This window comes from Scleropages formosus, chromosome 12, assembly GCF_900964775.1.
Source record: "Scleropages formosus chromosome 12, fSclFor1.1, whole genome shotgun sequence".
Taxonomy (NCBI): domain Eukaryota; kingdom Metazoa; phylum Chordata; class Actinopteri; order Osteoglossiformes; family Osteoglossidae; genus Scleropages; species Scleropages formosus.
The window spans coordinates 15,661,147-15,683,235 of record NC_041817.1 but is presented as its reverse complement, the minus strand read 5'-3'; the positions used below and the strand labels follow the sequence as shown (position 1 = coordinate 15,683,235).

At 40.7% G+C, this 22,089-nt stretch overlaps 1 protein-coding gene across 1 annotated transcript in view; it reads right to left on the bottom strand.

The window, feature by feature from the left end:
* myo3b (myosin IIIB) overlaps positions 1-22,006 on the bottom strand; it is a 51,496-nt gene extending 29,490 nt beyond the window's left edge. Inside the window, exons 1-13 of the mRNA XM_029256584.1 lie at positions 21,715-22,006; positions 20,907-20,990; positions 20,029-20,231; positions 19,818-19,916; positions 19,323-19,437; positions 18,722-18,848; positions 17,987-18,197; positions 16,369-16,516; positions 14,913-15,066; positions 14,665-14,753; positions 14,348-14,477; positions 4,270-4,349; positions 176-253 (exon numbers count right to left, since the gene is read on the bottom strand). Coding sequence (XP_029112417.1) covers positions 176-253; positions 4,270-4,349; positions 14,348-14,477; positions 14,665-14,753; positions 14,913-15,066; positions 16,369-16,516; positions 17,987-18,197; positions 18,722-18,848; positions 19,323-19,437; positions 19,818-19,916; positions 20,029-20,231; positions 20,907-20,990; positions 21,715-21,870 — 1,674 coding nt within the window. The 5' untranslated portion in view covers positions 21,871-22,006. The remainder of the gene's footprint in view (positions 1-175; positions 254-4,269; positions 4,350-14,347; positions 14,478-14,664; positions 14,754-14,912; positions 15,067-16,368; positions 16,517-17,986; positions 18,198-18,721; positions 18,849-19,322; positions 19,438-19,817; positions 19,917-20,028; positions 20,232-20,906; positions 20,991-21,714) is intronic.
* Between the last annotated feature and the right edge of the window lie 83 nt (positions 22,007-22,089).

Genomic DNA, 22,089 nt, shown 5'->3' with positions numbered 1-22,089 from the left:
TAAATTTGAGTATTTAGGAGGACTGAAGAAATGCTGTTGGAAAGGAATTGTAGAGACTGCAGGGATGAACCCTAAAAATAGTTGCTGAATTGGTTTATCAGTGAAATGCATTATATGTGGTCACTTGAGTTTGGGGAGCACATGGCAGAGTATACAGACATTGAAAGAAACGCACACGGAAGTAGGAGGCCACAGTCTGTCTCCGCATGTTGGTGGTTTCCTCAGGGTGTCGCATCATTTCCATGGTGTCCATCTGCAAAAATGTGCCAGAACATTGTTAGACACCCTCATCTGGTCAGGACATATGGAAGGGAGACTACGCATTACATAGCCATCCATGTTCATGGTTACCAGCAGAATGAATGCTTTATAAGATGCAATATGGCACATTCCATACATCTTACAGAACTTGTTCAATGGAGGATCATTGTACACATTTTAAATCTAGAAATAAAACTGAATGTTCACAACAGTTGCATTTCTACACAGCCCTTAAGCTTACCATTCAGCTGGGACACTACACACCAATCAAATAAATTTTTTTATATGACCAGGCACAACGTTAAAATGAAATGAGCATGACTACATGGATAGTTTCATTATCTATATATTGCAACACTATAAACACAAAGCCAGCAATCCTGGAACGAATGAGTGCTACAAAGACTGTGTAAGGGCAAAGTACTCTATATAATGGGGCCTGCTCTCTCGAACCAAGGCCTCTCCACAACACCATATTAAAAAGGACACAATATTAGCATTCTAATAGTCTTTTCTCCCCACGACTTCATCAAATTTAATGAAGCAATAAATATTTTATTGCAAGTCTATACAGCAAAGTGCATATCTTAATATTTTATTTCATCATCTTAGCAGAGAAAGAAAGGTATGCTTGTTTTTCCCCTATTGCCCTATAAGCTCAGCTGAAGGTTTTAACAGTTTATGATGTCCAGTGTGAAAGTAGTGAAGTTGGGTTAGCTGTTACATTTCTGGTCAGGGATTTTAATTGCAAGCCTTTATAATGTGTGGTTTATTTATTTGTGTGAATCAAAAGTCCTTCATCTGTTGTTAACACTTCTCAAGATATAAAGGTTGCAAAGAACACACAGCAAATCTATTTTTCCTTGGTACTGAAAGAGAAAGTTCCCAATGGATTTTAATATAATATGCATGTTTCCTTGTGTTGTCAAAATAGCCAATAATACATGAAAAAAATGCCCTTCAAGCATGTAATTCATTTTTTTTTTTAACTAATCCCAAATACGAAAGTGAAAACATTATATCTCCAAACCAGCATCAATAACAGTCTACATCATTCTCAATGTGTACATTTTGAACTCTACCTGCAAACTGAGTCTAAAGGCACCTAATGTGAGGTAGTATGTCTATGACTATGATTATAGTTAAAGCTATAGTTTCAAATGCTGTTTTTCAGATGCTTTTGTAATTTACAAGTGACTCTTTGTTATGATTCAACTTTGGCTGGGGTATGAAAAGATAGAAGGAAATAGGATATTTTTCAAAGGAGAGAATCAACTTCACATCTATTTACCCATCTAAACCAAAATTCAGAAAACCAATACGTGAATGACGAACAACACATGTGATTACCTAAATGGTGGAGTCAATTAATCGTAAGCATTATCAATCCTTTGTCATTACAAAATGGGAACAATTTATCAAGTTCATACCTTCAACATGTTCTTGAGTGACTTAAAACAAGGATGCACATGCAAGAATACAAGAGATAAGCAGAACTCATATTACAAGAGGCTTTTCTCCAAAGCAACTTACAATATTAACCTGCCTACATTTACCTATTTGTACAGCTGGGTAATTTTTGTGGAGCAGTTTCAGGGTAAAAACCTTGGTCAAGGGCACTACAGCCAGAAGTGAGACTCAAACTTGCAATCTTTGGGCTCAAAGGCAACAGCTATAACCAGTATGCAATCAGTTATCTACACTGACAGAAAGAAAAATCCACTCTAAGATCAGTTTGTTGTATGACGCCAATGTAGGTTGCGAGAGGTTAATGTTAATCCCACTTAATCCTATTAACCTCTGGGTTAGTGTAAAAAGCGGTGACGTTGCATGACAAAAATACTTCATAAATCTGTAAAATGACTGCAGTAGGTTAAGAACTTGTGCTGGTCAGCTGCATAGTTTGGGAAAGTGGTGTCACTGTCAGGTTTTACTGTAATATATTCACAGCAGCTTTGCAATTCAACACTGCCCAAGCAAACAAACATCCAGACTCCAGAGTTGACGGTTGGATTTAGAATGTTTACATGGTGGTAATATCATAATAAGCATGTTGTTAACATCCACACAACACCTAAGTGTCTCACTTCTGGTGTCTGCTTGCATAAGTAGAAGGGTAACTTATGTTACACATCTCATAAAAACATGCAAGCCTAGCACTTAACCACTAAGCCTTCACTCTCCTAGTGATGTAAAACCGAATTACTAATAACGCCCCTTTGAGAATGAGAGGGGGGAGGGGAAAAAAAAAAAAAAAAGAGATGCAAGCCAATATTTTTGGCCAAATTGTATGGAATTTTACTGAGTCATATACATAAAAGAAAATGTAAATGAAAAGTTTTCTGAACTTTTCAGATAGAGTTCATTTTAAAAAGTTAACTTTTTGTCATATTTACCATAGCTGTGACAAAGGCAAGTTAAACAGAACAAAGTGATGTGAACTTAGTTACGAAATCCTGGTGCATAACTCTGGAAAACTTTGTTCTTGTGATGACTGTGAGCTGGCCTTGTTGCTACCTCTCTATGTCAATGTAGTCCATGACAATGCTAGGTGTAAACTGGTCAACCTACCTAACACTAAAGCCTGCTATTGTTTTTACTGATGGCAATGCCTGGGGATGTGTGGGAGGCTAAGATTTTCAAGCTTCTGAGCTACTTATCTGGGCATAGGTTTCAATCCAGCTGAATGTGTGCTGAGTATTTATGCTTTCCCCATGTTCGCAATCCAAAGACATGCACGTAAAAAGGCAATGGTAAACCACATCCATATCCTCCTTTCATGAGTCGAATCTGACTTGACAATACTTACCTGTGCCCCCAGAATATGTGCTGTATCAGGTAACACACACATTTTACTAACTGCTGCAAATCTCCACAATCCTGTCTGGACAGAGTTTGCGGTTGGCTTTGGGACCCTGGAATCAACTTCACTGTCATATGTAAAAATTTGAAATGGACTTTAAAAAAAAATTATAAGGCTTGCCTTGGATGAATGCATGCACAAAAGTCCACAAATATTTCTTCCAGTTTCTTTTGATACAAAAAAGTGATCTGATTGTGACAGGAACAGAACTGACCCAGTATGCACATTTGACTAAGGGAACAATATGCCGGGTGTGAAGGTGGTACAGTGGATTGGACCAGGTCCTGTTCTCCAGTGGGTCTGGGGTTCGAGTCCTGCTTGGGGTGCCTTGCGACAGACTGGCGTCCTGTCCTGGGTGTGTCCCCTCCCCCTCCGGCCTTATGCCCTGTGTTGCCGGGTAGGCTCCAGTTCCCCGCGACCCCGTATAGGACAAGCGGTTCTGAAAGTGTACGTGTGTGTATTCTGGGTGTTGTCTGAGTCATAGAATGTGGAATGGAACATGTTGCATTTTGAATTCTACAAAATCAAGGTATTTGACAATTTTTCATGGAACAAATTTTAAACCTTCACTTTAGTGTCAGTTTCTACACTGAAGCCATGCCTGCTCTACAAGCTTAAGCTGAGTTCTCACAATAGATCAGGGGAGAAGTATCTGCTGCACTGCATTATCTGTTGTAAAAAATTACTATACTATTATATTATTACTATTACGATTCTCTATGCATACTATATTCATGTAACTTATGGTGGCCTACGACTAAGTGACAGTACTTTGAGAATCACGTGTCCTTATCTACATCTGTCTATTATGAAATGCGCTTTTATTTACTCCCAGTTGTATGTCACTTTGGACAAAAGTGTCTCCTAATTGAATAAATGTAAATGACATTTAGAAAACCACACCTTCTTAATTTTAGTGTCATTCTCTACACCAGATTATCACACATTTCAGATAATCTCTATAACAGTCTCCCTTCAGTTTAATCATCACTGTCTACCACAAAGCTACAGCAATTCTGCATTTTTCAGACATCTAAAACTGCACTCTAGGAGCCTTAGATACTACCAGACCTTAAAAAAACTTTGTTTTATGGAGTTCACTTTTTCCAGAGTTTTAAGAGCAGAGGGCTCTTGAACGGGCTCACCTTGGCACGTCCTGAGGACAGCTGCGATGGCAGCGACCTTGAGGCTGCGGTCACCCTCGCTCGTGATGTGGCCAGATTACCTTTTCAAAATGACAACAGGTCATTTTCAGTTGAGGATCTGTTTTTCCCGAAGCAGGATAGACATCAATCAGAATACATCACTCACACAGTTAATCCACACCCAGTTTAACAAATGCACAGGAGGGAATTTGTCACCGATTTATAAATTTAACTTTCCAGTACATCTCTTGCTGAAGATGGCTGATTTACGTCTGATTGTCGCATCGCAGCTACTGCCCTGTCTGAGCGCGGATGCGATCACAGCACGTGCAGTACAGTCCAAGTATTTCAAAGTTTCTGTAAGTGGAGCACAAGATGTCCAAATGTTTTCTCTGGCTGTATCTTCAGAGGCTAAACTGTGATTAATAGCGCTGAAAGAAGCCTTTGAAGCAGGATTGGTGACATCAAAGTCTAAATCCATGGGTGGCAGGATTTTTATAATGAGTGGGAAGCATTTTAACACATTTCAAAGGGTTTACTCCATGAATAAACAATAGCACACTGCAGATGTGCCGCACACCTTTACAAAAATCTTGTACAACTGCAGGAACGGGGCGGCAGCACAAGCCAGCAAAAGAGGGTTAACATGGCAAAATACAGCATCACCATATTTCATGTTTCGAAGCCATTTGATGGTAGGAATAAAGTAAAAGCATCTTTCACCAAAACCACAATTTCAGTAAAAGTAAGAAGGGTGGGAACTAAGACTAAAAGAATAACTCTTCAGAAAAAAATGGAGAAGGTTTGTCTGAGAGTGGATATCACTCCCCCCTTGTAGTAAGTGCTTAATTATGGCCTAATAAAAGTGATTTTCCGACTGGGGGGTAGGGGGTCCCCAGGGTTCAGTAAATGATGACTGAGGGCTGTTCCATTTGCACTGGGTGACAAGCAGCCTTAGGCTTGCTGAACTTTAACCCCATGAAATCTCGACACCAGCTTCAACATCACAGGTGTTAGTGAAAAAGCAATCTCCAGGAGGCAACAAGAGAGGTCTTTTCCCCGCTGCCACAAACTGCCCACAGTGTGCATTAAAGTCTGGTACTTACACACACACATACAGTGGCTGAAACTGCCTGTCCCAAGCGGGGTCGTGGCGAACCGGAGCCTAACCTGGCAACAGAGGGCGCAAGGCTGGGGGTGGGGGAGACACACCCATCACAAGACACCAGTCCATCATAAGGCACCCTAAGTAGGATTTGAACCCCAGACCCACCAGAGAGCAGGACCCAGCCAAACCTGTTGCTCGACTACGCCCCCTTCTGGTACTTACAGTATGAGGCAATTACAATGCCGTCAAAGATTACGCAAAGTAAAAAGAACCAGTATAAGCACCTTCCACCATACACTTTCTATCAAGTTTTTACTGTGGAAGAAGTCTAAGAGAAATCACAGACTCTTGGGTAGTCTGAACACTGAGGGGAGTGGGATGAGGTCTTTAAAACACATAAAACGTTATAAATCAACTCCAGAAGCCAATAGGTTGAGAGTGAAGTCTCTTTGCCTTTACATGCCTCCATCAGTGACTCATACACCTTATTGACTCCAGCACAGGAATTGGGCTCCTTTGATACTTCTCTTGTAATGATGGCATCATTAAAGTACTGAAGCAGTGAAACTGAACATATGGTGGCAGTTTCAGAACAATTCTTCCCCCCCCACCACTATTGTTGCTACATCTGTGAACAATTTCTTTTACTGGAAACTTCTTCAATGGCTTCTGCTTGGATGGAAGTTTGCCAGTCTGTCTGGTTTGCTTGTCCTCATGACATACACAGAAGCACAAACAATTTAGAGATTATTATATACAGCTCATAGTGTTCTGGAAAACATCCTGCTTTTTGCATTCCAGTAGAATGTACACACTATTAAAGAATAACAGGGTACATCTTGTTTAGACTCAACAGACTCTCAAGATGTAGTCGCTGCTATAATAAGCAACTCATTGTAAAAGTGAAATATTTTGTTATGACTTAAAGACTTAAGATCAGAAGACACAGAAATACATCCTGGCCTTGACAAAAGAACCCACTAACCCACAGGAGCTGTCAATTTTCAAATCTAGTGGTTACAATATAAACTAGACTGACCAGACAAATGTGCTTTTCGTAAAAGCTACAGAAAGAGCAAAGTAGACAAATACGGTTCATTATGCACAAGGAACATGCTCAACAGAGAACACAAAACCGGGAGAAAAATCCCCTCTTTAGGAGTGATTTTCAGGTTGAATGATAAGAAAATGAGGGAAGTGATGAAAGAATGTATTTCTCACTTGATTGATTCACCGATAAACGCTCTTTAAAGTGAACGCCTGGTAATTTCACTATCTTCTGATACATCTCTCTGTCAGACAGAATTGTGAAATGCTGCAAAAGCTATTTCTAGATACTGGTGTCTGGTTTACTGTTTTACTGTAATATTTTTATACGGTAACAAAGAGACAATGCATTACGTGTGTCAGATTAGTGATTATACTTCCATTGTTTTTATTTTTTTTTTTTAAATTTTGTAACCCATTGGTTTCTGTCATGTATTACTTCAGACCTGTATTGCTCTTGCCAGGTGGAAATCTGTTTACCTTCTCATGTGTGCTCAGCTAAACAACATTCCACCATTATACAATCTGCATCTTGTTTTATGTATGCTGCTAAAGGGGGGATGAGGCAGAGTAAACCCTTGACACCCTGGACAGGAAGCCAATACATCACTGTGCAATCAGACACACACACACACACACACACACACACACACACACACACACACACACACACACACACACGCGCGCGCGCGCACGCACAAAATCTCCCTTACTTACACCCTAGAAACAATTTAGTCACCAATCTTCCTGAAACACATATCTTTGGACTGCTGGAGGAAACTGGAGCACCTAGAAGGAACCCACACAATCAAGAGAAGTACCTATCAACACCATAGACTAAGCTGGGTTTGAACCCACAACCATTAAGCACCAGCACTACCCTCCCACCCTCCGCAATGCTATGCTTCCTTTCTTTTGTTAAATTCCTTTGGGATGGTAACAGCATAATTTGTTACAGGGGTGCAGTGGTGCAGCGGATTTGGCCTGTGCCTGTACCATCTAGTGGGTCTGGGGTTTGAGTCCTGTTTGGGGTGCCTTGCAATGGAGTGGCATCCTGTCCTGGGTATGTCCCCCTCCAGCCTTATGCCCTATGTTGCCGGGTTAGGCTCCGGCTCGCCGCAACCCCGCTCAGGACAAGCAGTTTCAGTCAATGTGTGTGTGTAATTTGCTACAAACATTCCAGTTTTGGGTTTACGATTTAATTTCAGTTAAATTGTGCTATTTTCTTCCAGATCAGTAAAGTTCTATCTTTTATCTTAAAACTGTGCATTCTCTATAATAAAGTAATAATATCTATTGCTTCTCACACAAAGCAGTAACATTATCTATCGCTACTTGGAAAAAGTAATCAAAATTTTAATTGTGGCACACACAACACTGGCAGGCAGAGGCTGTTGAGAAAAATCATACATTCACACTGCAATTCCATGTAAAACTCAGCCCATCATAGCTTTGTATGCACTGCATGAGGACAAACAGCCATTTCATTCAAAACAGTAATAAGATTTTCATTTAGCAATTGTGCAGGACCTATCTTCACCACTGATAAATGTAGTGTAGGCCAAACGTACACACAGTGCATTGATAGCAAGGTCTGCCGTAGCAGTGCACGTATGTTTTCTAGCGAACGTAACAGACAGACACTACTGTGCTAAACAACTGCGTACCTGGACACACCTTGTGTTTCCTGCAGAGATCCACCAGTAACAGCGCAAAGTGCAGGCAGGCAGATTAGAAGGGGGCTGTCTGTTTGCAAGTGAAGAGCACTCCCTATTAGCACTGTGGCACTGCTGTGTCTGAACCCATCTGTCACATTGAATTAGCCCCAGTGTGCTGGACAGGCCGGTAGGTTTCCAGAGTGCTTTCACGCTCCTGCGTTACACATACGTCACAGGGGCTTAAGGGGATGGACAAGCCCCCCTTCGTGTGCACTTTGTGTCACATCTGTATACTCTGAATATAGTATTTTAGCACACACTTTACATTTTTTTCATACAGATACTGTATTTATAAATCACAGTTTCAGATTTTCAATATTACATTTGGATAACTTATTAAATGTAACTTAGGCCAATGCTTTCCTGGAGTATTTCACTAGGAGAATCTGGTTCATGCATCTTATTATTAAAATACCACAGTGGTGTCCTTCAAATCTTAGCTTCAGATCACAACAGATTACCCTTTCCAAAAGACAAAGGTATAACAGGTAAATAATGCATCTATGTTCTATTAGCTATATTAATGACACCAACTTAGAAAAAATTTAAGAATGTATCGATGGGTGGGTCACTGTGAATAGCCTAACACTGTAATAATCACTTTGGAGAAAAGCACAAGCTATGAGAATACAATTCAGTGCCTGAATGATACTGGAATTAGTGTAACAAAGAACTAGCTTTACTGTAACAAACTGTCTTTTTTCAATGCAGGATGAATTTCTTCACTGCTAACATAAGAATTGTATACTCAATCAGGACTGGGTACACATATCTAGCTCAGAATAAATGCCAAACCGCAATAAAGAGATGAATGTTGGTACAGAAAATGTGTGTTTGTGTGTGTGTGTGTGTGTGTGTGTGTGTGTGTGGGGTACTCTTTTCAGGGGGTCAACCATTCAGTTGTCTGAAGAGGCTGCAGGCTGGAAAAGCAGAACAGACTGATCACTTCTGCTCTGTGTGTATTGCTCTTGGCACGAGCTTGAGAGGATAAAGAATCCTCCACTGGTATCGGAGCATTAGCTTTGAAAATTAAGCTCAGCAAGAAAGGCACACGCATGCAGAAACGAAGACTCCCACACACACACACAACAGAAAAAAGCAGGCCAGCAGTTGTTTTGGATTTCCACTGTGAGACCCATGTGACTGGGACTAAAAAGCAATCCCACAACAGATACCTCACACCATGCACTGTATTTTTCAAGGGTCCAGGTACTACAGCTCCAGACAGTCCCCACCTGTCAGAGAGCCAGCAGTGGGAGCCGGGTCCGTGGATCCTCCACCTTCTCTTCAACGTTGAGTGTGATGCAGAGATTCAGTGGCCTAACAAACACGATTACCACAGCCTGAAACCCCATACCCCTTCCTACCCCTTCTCAAGCATGTGGGGAGATCCTAAAGGTCCAGAGGCTGTAGATAGAAATGCCATCCATTGCTGTCAGCTTCGGTTAGGACCCATCATCAAACAGCCATGGTGTAACTGGCTTTTGGTGGCACTACATAGCTCTGCATTATAGGGGGATTGTTCAGCTGGACTGACTGCAGTGCAGTTGTGCTCTTTGGTTACCACAGCAGAGAAAACAAACTTCTTAAATTTGTCCAAGCGGCATTGCACTGTTGAAGTACTTAAGGTAATGTAACCCCAAAAGACCCATCCCAAACTGACTTATTCATTTAGCTGATGCTTTTCTCCAGTGTGAGTTACAATGACACACTACAATGTTAAGCTACCTACAATTACAGAGCTCAGTAACCTTACTGGAACAATTTAGGGTAAGTCCCTCCCTCAAGGGTACTACAGCTAGGATTTGAACCTACAGCCTTTAGATCCAAAGACAGCAGCTTTAGCCACTATGCAACAAGATACCCCTTAGAGCAGCCACAACTATCTTTTTCACTCTAGCTTTTCAGAAAAACTATCTTCCTTCAGCAAGAACACACAAAGGCCTAGTTTCACGTAAAATTGTAGGAGAAATAAAATTTATTCAAAACACAATGCAAACGTGGTGTACAGATTAATGGGAAAAATTAACTGAACAAAGCTGTTGCTATAATTAACAAAACTGCACAACTGATAGTTCTGAAATACAAAAGAAATGCCCTCATTTTTTGGTATATGGCGGTGGTACATTACAGCAGCTTGGTGCTAAGCAGATGCGGAAGCCACTGCTTGTATAGAGAGCCCTCCTTTCAGACAGCACAGTTACTGGGGCTGCTGCCAGGACCTTGTGTGGAATTAGATATGCAAATGAGCTGAATCCCCGGCAGCCCTGGTGAGAACTACACAACACTGATACTACAACATCCGTCAGCCATTGCTTGTGTTATGTTGCGGCTTTAACCTCCAGACATTCTACATTTGCACCTGCTGATGTTTTTAATAAGTCTCAAAGTGACACGGTGGTAGGCAGGTAGCTCTGGTGCCTCATAGCTCCTGGGCTGTGGATTTGAACACTTTATGGTGCCTTATATATACATTTACAATGTACACTATCATTTGTTAAGATTACTGGTTAGATCAGCAGTTGGTAATGTATTCAACGGACCCAGGTTTGAGTCTTGCTGCAATACTCCTGAGCAAGGTACTTACCCAGAATTGTTACAATTAAGAATTTCCCTGCAGAATAAATGGTTAAATAATTGTAAATACCTTAGAATACAAACCTAACCCATGTTGTAACATGCTTTGTAGAAAAATGCCAGCTAAATTAATAAAGAACAGTATGTTGTAAGTATGTGTTTTTATGATATTCAGTTTAAGGAATTTCTGAATGCTTTGAGTACTTTCCAAATCACTGCTAATTCCTAAAAAATGTTTAATGATAAATATTCCAGTACATGGAAGATTCATCGGTGCCCTAGCTAGTGTCCATTGTAAGTCACTTTGGAGAAAAGTGTCAGCTAAATAAATAAATGTAAATGTAAATGAATAGGCACAAAACTTCCAGGTACAAATACCACACAATGTTAACGAAGTTCTGCATGCAGTCTATCTACTGCTGTAGCATCACCAAGGTCTCCTGAAGTAATAAATATATATTCTAGCAGTTAAAGGGGGTTGTGCTATACTGTCTTAGCTCTTTTTTTTTTACCCCTGCCCACAACGGCTCCAGAGACAACATTAATAATACACCAGTCGAGAGAAACATACGTGTTGCCAATATATTAACACACAGTTGTATTCCTCTAAGCAGCATGCTTTCTGCACCAGAGCCTCCTCCATTAATTGGGTAATTGGCACAGTTGACTAACTCTGCCAATTTTTAGTGGTTATTATTACTAATCAAATCTTATTATCACACTCAAGACAAGGCAGAAATGCATTAAGGCTCAACATACAGATTGAGAGTCACTGTCACGGCAAACAGACTGCTTTCTTCATATAGACTGCTTTGGAAGAGCCAGCTGTACTAATAAACTTTGAAGAAATATGAACCTTCAGTAACAGTCCAATAGAATTTATACAATTCTTCATGAAACCTCTTCAAAAATCTTTGAGAAACAGTACCAAGAGTCACTGTAATCTGACTTTTCTGGCACTCAGTCAACAGCAGGCCCTGGTATTTCATGTGGGACGTGGAGACTGTGGGGGGGTGTCTGTTGCTCCTCCCCTTAACAGGCAGAAACCCACTGCAACCACAAGCCCTGGAGGGCCCCCTATTTGGGCCAGCCAGGCAGAGCCAACGCAAATACAGATCAGGCCCATCCGGAAAGTTCCCCGTCTTGGAGGAATTTGTCTGTGCAAATATGTCCCATTTCCTCTTGGAAAGGCTGAAGCCGCAGCTTTATTCATTGTAGTCAAAAATGGGTGCCATGGCTGTGAAGGGCTCTCCTGGTGTGCTCCAGTGCACGTACAGTAGACAGGTTAATGTGTTATAAAGGTACAGCCTGCTACTCCTTTGCCTTACTAACTCCCCCCCCACAATATTTATACACAGACACTGGGCTTTAAATTTTACCAGTAAACATTACAATGAAAATAACAATGGTTTCTCTCCCTACTGTACTCTTATTCAAAAATAACCCCCAAACAATTTTATGCTACTATTTTAAAAATAAAGCAAATGAAAAAAAAAAAAAAAAAAAACGTGGTACTTTCAGTGTGTACTGCCAGTGCTGTAATTATAATTATTGATCTATGAGCAATGTTTTGTACACAAATACGTTTCTGAGCCCAAATAAAATTCAAAGGTGTCTTTGGCATGCAGGATTTGTAGACTACTGCTTTAGTTCACAGGTATTTCAGTGACTATCAAGAAGCAGTCCACAAATCAGCTGAATGGGCAGGATTGGCTTATCTGAGACATGGTGACGCTCTACCTACAAGGGCGCCACCTAGTGGCAAACAGTGGTCCACAGCAGCTGGCATCAGGGCTCTGCTAGCAACTTCAGCAGAGAATCACAACAGATTTCCTTCTTATGTGAAACTGCAGATAACAAGCACTACAGAAAATAGCCAATCCATTAAGCACAATCAAATTGCACATAGTTTATCCCGGTTCTTGCCTTGAAGAGTACAATTACCATTTAAAGCGTAAATTTCGCTGTGAGGGTACTACGGCTTCTCCATGTTTATACAGAGCGGGTATAAAGCTCAAAAGCTGTTTGTTATTGAAGTATTATGTGGAACTTTATGGCATGTCATTATCTTGAGAGGACATCTAAATCACTGGCAGACTGGACATACAAAGGAACATGAGACAGCAGCAGCAGAACACGCAGACTGCACACACAACTTTGATTTGGTCAGCTACATTTAACCGTTGCAGCACTGCTTTGGTCCAAATCACAAATACAATTTTGTTGGTTCAAGTACCTGTAACAACCAGCAGTAAAGTGGAAGACAAATCTTGTAATTTTTTTTATTTTTTACCTTAAAGAGGAAAGGATTTCCCTGATCTCAGCTTTTGAGAATACACTGGATATTCACTGATAACAGATGCGAAATGAGACAAATTTTTCAGTAAACTATGGTACTACCTATTGGTCAGTTGGCAACCCTGATTTCTCCGGCCACTAAATTGCAGCGTGCTCTTCAGCACGTGCAGAAGCTAATGTGAATAACAGCAAACTAATGAACTGTTAGTTCCACAGTGTTTGGTCTGTTACACACAGTAACACAAGTACTATGAAGTCTTGTCAGCTGGCTGCTTTCATTAAACAGCAGAACATAAGGTGTACTCTAAGCAGCATAATTGTTATATTTCTTAAGAAACAGTACTTCAGGAGCAGTACTGTGGTAGCAATGATGACGCTTACTACCCATGGCGATCCCTTCCATTGGCCAAAGCACTTATATAAAGGCTGCAGTACTTACAATGACGGCTTAACAGTGATAGCAGTTTGAAAGGCACCATATGTGAAGACTTTCTTGCGATACCAATATCACAGATAGCAAGAGTTCCTTACATGGGAACTAATGGGTTGGCTTAACGGATGAGGTGTATTGTACTGTACAGCTCACCATGTGCAAATCCATTAGTACACCTTTGCTCGCTCTGCTCAGTCTAGCGGCCACAATCACAGCAACGGCTAATGAATATCATATTACTGACTCTGCTTACGGAGAAAATATTGCAAGAGTTAACGACTTAGTTTATGCAAATTTTAAATACCATTTCTTCATCCCTTGAGTATTTGGAAACCTTATCAGAGAAAAATCCCACTTCACCCAAACGAGAAAATAAAATAATAACAGGATAATAACATGAGATAGCAAAGAACAGCAGGAATCCAAAAGGGACAGCTTAGCAAAAATAAAAAACAGGCTGTTCCAGTGGGAGCAAAGCTCCCAGGAGATAAGGGAGGCACAAGCTTTGTTCTGAGTCTCTGGGGAAAGAGGCTGGAGCACAGTACAATGGCCAGGAGGTGCCCGTGGAGACGTGTTACCACACTTCTTCTGAGTCTGGGGTAAGAGGAGGTGTCTGGAGTAACAGAAGTACAGGTACCACTTCTTGGGAGTAAGAGGCCTGCTGTAGGCAGGCCTGCTGTATACTACTTAAGCAAGGGGCTCAGGGTCAGAGCTGTAGTACTGGCAAAACAACACTACAGTGGAGTGTGCAGTAATACACTGCACAGAGAATGTGTTTTTGTCATTTCTGTGTAGACAGACTTCGAGGAAAAACATGTCACAGCCTGTTACGGACCCCTCCCCAACGCTGACGGTCTCCCAACCACTTCACTGCCACTTGTAATTTCAGTCACTTACCAGTCTTGGTCAAGGGACTTGAAAACAGCTGCTGAAGCAGCTTGTTCTCTGAAGTTCTCAGCACCACGACAATGTCTGCTGGCAGGGTGTCCCGATTCTTCTCCAGAAAACCATGTACGTTGTACAAGACCTGTAGGACAGAGTGTGTATGCACTTAAAAACATTACCGTTAACGACAAAAAATTACATTATATAAAACAGCCAGAGAGGGATGGATGTGATTCATATTTTTTATTGAATTAACAGTAGACTATGTGAAAGTATTGTATAATGATTGCAACCAATTACTTTCCATAAAACATATTCATGTACTCTACCTTTCCTGCATAATGCTGAATTCCAAAACAAAGCTCAACACGCTTTGGCCTCCAGAAGTACTTGCAGTGCAGATTGTCCTCAAACTTATCTTAAAGAAAAAATGGCACATTTGAAGACAGCAGTTCACTATACATGTAACCTTTTGCAAAGCTTTCTGAAAGTGAACGGAACGAACATGTCCTATCACCGGATGTGATTTCTATGTTCTCATTGCTAGGCCGTGTCTGTTTGCCTCTGTGGCCCTTACCCACAAGCGTCTGGTCTGTGGCCTGGGGGAAGCGACTCTCCTCATCCAGCAGAGACAGCAAGCCCATGGGCTTCTGCAGGAACATGTCCAGGATGGACCGGTTGTCCTCATACTGCACTAGGCTGGCATCGATACCCTCACTCTCGTACTCAATCTGACATATGGAAAATTGAATGTAGGAAAAAAGGCTTAGATATCCACTGAAATTAATAACAACTGGGTTAAAGAGAATTCTGGCATGTCTTAAAATGGGCTACTTTCAAAGGAAACACTGAGCTGTACCTACACCAAGGTGTCATCTTTTATCAGCTCAACTGAACATCCATTATCAACAACCATTTGTTCCGAGTGGGGTCGCGGCGAGCCGGAGCCTAACCCAGCAACACAGGGCGCACGGCTGGAGGGGTAGGGGACACACCCAGGATGGGATGCCAGTCCACTGCAGGGCACCCCAAGCAGGACTGAAATCCCAGACCCACCACACAGCAGGCACCGACAGTACCTGCCACGCTACCACACCTCCCTCTTAACTGAATATGCCTTTATTAAATAAATCATGCCTTTCACTGAATATGTTACAGTGGGAAAAATACAGCAAACACCATTCAATCACATTTAAACATCAATGACTGGAAATCAATGTATTTAATAATAATAAAAAAAAGACCTACATGGGCTAGGAGTTTGACACAGAGTGTCCATTTTTTGTGCTTACTGTACTGTCTCACAGTAATTGACTTAAGTGCATTTGATTACACGGACAAGTTGTGCTCATTTACAAGGGGCATGCTTCCCATTTCAGATACCATTACAGAAGGCCTTCAAATGTTTTGTTCATAATGGCACTGTCTTGCTGAAACTAAGATACTGCAGCTGTGTTAGGAAGAGATTGCACTCAGAAGTAAAATCTATAACACTGATACAGATCTGGTATCAAATGTGGCATCAGAGGAAACTGGCCTCATAGTATAAGGACGTCAGTGATGATACTGCCTAATAAACAACTTTATTAACAAGCTATCTCAAAGGATTTTTAAGTAACAAACATAATGTTTTGTAATCCCAAATTCATTATATCTTTCCGCTGCTGCTCAGCACAGCACTATTTTTTTGACCACCACAGCCTCTGTGACTGAGGAAGACAAAGTCATACACAGACAATGCAATGCAAGTAATTCCTCAAACAGTCCTACAACAAGTACAACAAGTGAGATATTCATCTCAAACAAGGACCTTGTCTGAGGAGAGCAGGATTAAGTGTCCTGTGGGTCTGGAAAACACATGCATTATAAACTAACTATCTGGCAATTATCTTACACCCCATTATAATTAATCTAGTGCTGGCAATGAAGAACCTCCTGTTTGTCAGCACGGAGCAGAGTCACTAAATTACATTTGACATGAAGGGCGGCACAAGTGGTTTAGTGATGCAGCATATAGCTGAAAAGACACATACCTGTTCAAGTGCAAAGATGTGCTGATTAAAATAAAACTGGATCTGTTCATTGGCAATGTTGATGCACAGCTGCTCAAATGAGTTTTCCCTGAAGTTCTCAAAACCAAAGATGTCCAGGATGCCCACGTTCATCCCACTCTCTACAGCACTATGAAAAAAAGGAAACATCTTTTTTGAAAGACGTAATGGGAAAGTAAAAAAAAAAAAAGCCCCTTTGAATACAGCAACACATGAAATCTGTCATATTTAGATACTGAAGGGTACACATTGTCATATTTGCAAGTAATCAACAGAACACTTTCAAAGGCCAGGAATACCGTACAACCTTGACAGCACTTTCTTACGCAACCCATCACACTTCTGTAAAACTTCTGGAGGAATCATCGGCACACCCCCCCCCCCACTCTCCAAGAATTATACTCGTCCAGAGTGAGAAGAAGGGCTGGCAAAATCATCCTAGACCCTTCGCACCCAGGCCACTTCCTCTTTGAACTTTTGCTGTCTGGCTAGCGCTACAGGGCACTGAGCACCAGGACAGCCAGGCACAGGAAAAGTTTCTTCCCTCAGGCCATCTACCTCATGAACAGCTAAATGTTCCCTAGGGAACAAGATGGTGCTATAAACAATGCTATTTATGTTTATATTTATTTTCCACATTATATCTCTTATTTACTTTCCCTTGCATTGTGTATAACGTACCTGTACAAACATATAATATCTAGTGTCTATTTTGTACATTGTGTACTTTATATATTTTTATCTTCTATTAGCGCACTCTACTTTTATTATCTGTGTCTTGTCACTGTCATTCTGTCTGTGCTGTGGAAGTTCCTGTCACCAAGATGAATTCCTTGTATGTGTAAACATACTTGGCAATAAAGCTCATTCATTCATTCATTCATTCATTCAGTCAAAAATTTCTAATTAAGATGTTCTATGTGCTTTATGTTATAGCTGTTAGCATGTTTGAAAGTGAAGCAACTACTGAACTGAAGAAGTACAATACGGAGAAAACTGAGCAAGAGCGAAAACATAAAAATCCTCAAGCGTCTGAATGCAAGATCTGAGGAGGATGTGTTCAAAAAGTTACAGTACTGGACTTGTTATGGAACCCAAGACTGCTGATGAAAGACAACTGTCCTGTTACATTATCAAGAATACAGGGGACTTTTAACTACTTATACGACAACCCCTCCTCTCCCCACATTCCGCATCCACTACACTGCATTATTAACAGGATATTAGTCACAGTGAAAATATAGATGACTGGAAATGATAACTCCTGCCTAAGTAATGTTGAAAAGAAAGCAGATCATTGTTGAAAAGAGGCAAGCGTTTCATGATTCAAGATGTGATTTTTCTGCATCAGTAAACAGCTTCTCTTGCATTCTCTAGACTGATTCTGAATCACACAATTTCAGTATCACGCATAAATGCATAGCTTTGTCCCTTTTTCAAGTTTATGCTAATCTAATGTGAAAAATATCTGTGGAGATGGGGGTCATGAAAAACACATTTGCTTTACACATTTGACAATGAAGCTGTGAAAACAGACATAGAGGTGTCAGATGAATGGGAACTATGTTTATAGAGCAGCAGGAGTAGAGCAGTGCCCAACCAGATGTTCTTGTCAGGTTGCAACAAGGCATTGATGCGGTTCACAATCCAGCTGAAGAGACGTCCGTAGAGGGCTTTGGACATTGCGTCTCGCACGTCAGACGCCTTGTCTACTGTGTTGCTGCGAATTATGGTCTCGCCTCGAGTCACCACGCAGTGGGATGTCAACGCCTCCTGGAGTTCTTCTGGGCCAATGCTTAGAAGCGCAGCAGCTAGGAGGCAACCAGGGACTGTCACAGGCTGAATATCTCACTTGAGACAAAGTGTGTTTGCTCATGCCATACCCACATTAAAAAAGTCACAATGGGGAACAGATGCCACCTTCGCACAGTTGATACTAGAAACCATCACAGGTCAACCATAACCCTCGCCCACACAACAGCCCTATACTCTTCCAGCATGTTAGATTTCTTGTACTATAACTGCTGGGTGTACAAATTTAATGAGGGGGAGCAGTAGGTCAGGTAGTGGTCTGGACTTCGAGGTGGCAGGTTTCAATCCCACCTCTTGCTGTAATACCCCGAGTAAGGTATGAACCCTAAATTGTTCCAGTAAAAACGATCCAGCATATAAAAGGGGAAATGATATATAACAGCTTTGAAGAAAAACATCACCTAAATTAATACATGTAAATGTAAACCACTAACGGTGAGTAATCCAGTTATGGCACAGCACAACCCTTAATGAAAAATTCAGCTCGTTTTAGTCTGTACACACAACAAAGTAACTCCTGTACCATTTTCTAGGGCTTCAGAGTTCGGCACTTCACTTTTATCAGTCTGGTGTTGGGATGTAATGGCAGCGAACTCAATATTTCCTGTGTTCAAGATGGCTGAGAGGATCTTGAACACAGAATTCACCTCCTGTAAGAAAAGGGATCAATGTCACCGTCTATACCTTAAAGTAATTTTTCTGAACCATGTGTTTGCTGCTTCTTTTTACGCTGAGCAGTAAACATTAACAGAAATACAACCCTAATGATTTCAACTCTGACTTGAGTAGAGTGGACAGACCACTGGCTATGGTTCAACACTTGTTTCAAAAATCCTAATGGATATTAAGTGGGTCAGACACAGAATTGATAGTATATTTGCATTTACAGAAATGCAAATGAAATAAATAAATTAAAAAAAGACAATCAGAGCCAATAAAGTTCTCTTGAATAATGAAAATGATTTTAAAACCTGCTAAATGTCACTAGTATGTGCTTAGGTATCCTTTGACAGCATTATGAAAACAACTGTTTCAATCTCCTAAACAGCTAAATCTCTAAGAGTCAACCCTGAGAAATGAAGTACCCTGGAAAAATCCCCACAGTTATATTATGCAAGTTGTACCTCCTCTGTGAATCCAATGATACGGAAACAGTCCTGAATGGCATCAAACTGCTCCTTGTACAGCTTTCTGGAGACAATGTCTTGCATCACTTTTCCATGTTCGTTGTCAATATACCTGCAAGGGATTATTCTACTCAATATGAAATATAATGTTGTTAATGTTAAGAAATACACAATTATGACAAAAGGTTACAAAGTCCAATTTTCAAAACACTGGAAATACAAGAGAGATAACATTATGCAATACAGATACACTTTCCGTTGCCAATGTGTCTGATGCACCACACTGACAAAGTGATGGATGCCATTATACTTAGCCTATTAAGGTCATTCAAGTGACTCACTTAGCTAGAGTGTACTTTTATTATACATGCATTTTGAAATGAATTTTACTGTAACTGAATATATTTAAGGTTAAGCACAAGCCAGAGTTGCGTATATTTTATTTCAAGGTTTGGGAAACAAAAAGCCATTGAATCTGAGAATGAAAGCAACCTGGGGGGAGTCTTCTCTGGGAGTTTGTATTCCTTGAGTTGCTCCTGATGGTAAAGGCCAGCGTAGATATAGTAAAATATGTGGAAGTTCTTTTCACCTCTGGGAACCAAAAAAAAACAAACCTGTAATTCTAACTTTTGGCTGAAGAGGGTAGGATACTGAACAACTATGAACAATTAAAGTGTCCACTGCTGTTTCCCCCTGTACCTACGTAGCCTGCTTGATGACCCTCGATTTCTCCAGCAGGTATTCAGAGATCTTTGCCCCCATAACGGCCCCTGTAGGGGTGAACTTCATCTCCAGGTACTTCCCAAAGCGGCTGGAGTTATCGTTGATGGCTGTGCAGGCATTTCCAAAGGCCTCCACCAAGGGATTCACTTGAAGGATCTTCTCTCGGAGTGTCCGATTGTTAGCCTAGGCCCAAGATTCCCAGGGTAAGACAATCAGTCAGTCCTGCGTTATTCAAATAATCTTCCCTTTGAAACTGCCACTACAGCTCATATCTCTAATGCTACCAAAGTATAAACAGAGTACATCTATATTAATAGCTAAAATTTCCCCATATCTCTTCAATATTCAGATGGAAATATAGCTATGTACACTGTCTAATACCAATATCATACTAAACCTTGAGTCTGATTTATAGATACTGCTTCCTTAAAACTAGTTGCACCCAAATTCTTTTAAATGGGGTAAAAATTACTATTAAGTTATTTAGGAAAAGTCATGGGTCTCAAGACCAAAAATTCAAGTTTTTCACAATATTGTGCCAACTAGCACTTCACTAGTAAACAAACAATTGACCCAACTTAACATTCTCTCTGTTTATCACAGGGCTTGTAATTTGTTATCACTGTTGTTACTGACAAAATAACATATAACAGATAGGAAAATAAACAAAAGATTTTTGATGTTGCCACTATCAGTGTATTTCAAAATATCAGGAGGGAAGGTTGCTTTTGAGTTACATTTTTTGAAGCTAACATTCCTTCCAGGAACTGCAAGATAAGCAGCCTGTAAGTCAAGTTCAGGGTACACATTTCAGTTGCTCATAATAAATGTTACATTATTCCCCTCAATAAGAGCTACCTTTCCCAGGAAGGTAAGGTGCTGGACAATCAGGTGGGCACTCTCCGTCTTCCCAGCACCACTCTCTCCACTGATGATGATGCACTGGAACACAGGGAACCAAGACCTCTGACAGTTCCACACCAATGCCATCAATACTTATAAATCTGAGCCCTCCATTAAAGGTAATTACAAAAAACCATGATAAAGAGGATTGTAAGAACTCACTTTAAAACAATAGGTGCATTTTTTTGTACAGGTGGTCCCCAACATACGATGAGGTTACGTTCCGTGAAACCCATCGTAAATCGAAAATATCATAAGTCGAAAATGCATTTAATACGCTTAACCTACCAAACATCATAGCCTAGCATACGTGCAATGGTCATTGCGGACATGCCACCTTCGTGCTGGCCAAGTATCTTGAGTTTCTCCTCAGGAGTAATTGCCCTCCTCTTCTTCTTCCCACCAGTAGCAGGAGACACAGATAGATGTTTCTGTGACATTATGGATGCACAAAACACAACTGCGTGATAGACTGGGAGATTCGGATCGCTGTTGCTGCCCAGCATCGCGAGAGAATATTGCACCGCGTATCACTTGCCGGGGAAAAAATCTAAATTCAAAATTCCAAGTACGGTTTCTACTGAATGCCAGCTCACCATTGTGAAGTCAAAAAAATCCTAAGTCGAACCATCATAATTTGCGGACCACCTGTATTTGAAAGTTTTCACATAGTTACGTTTTCACATTGTTTTGTTGTTCAATGGCCTAATACACACGTTACTTTGGAAGACGCAACCATTTTTAAAATGTGGCATTCTTTCACCTGATCCTTGCAGAAGGTCACCATGCCTTGATACGCTGCATCAGCTGTGGCAAAGATATGAGGGGGATTTGTCGAGCGCTTCACTCCATGGTACAGCTTCGAGAACTGGGAATGATTAGTAAATTCACAGAAGAAAGCACAGTAGCCTTCATTCATATGGACATAGATTTAACTTGACATTCTCTAAGAAAAGGCATAAAAATCTGCAAGAGAATAATGCAAATGAATTCACAGAAGTCTTCCAACTGAGTCTCTAACTTGCAAAACTAGGTTTGTGGACACCAAGTTCAAGTTAAAGTGAATAAAATTAGAATTTTTTCAAAAGTTTTTAAAGAAAGTCTGAAACCAACATCACAAGCATTTATTTTTCAGCTG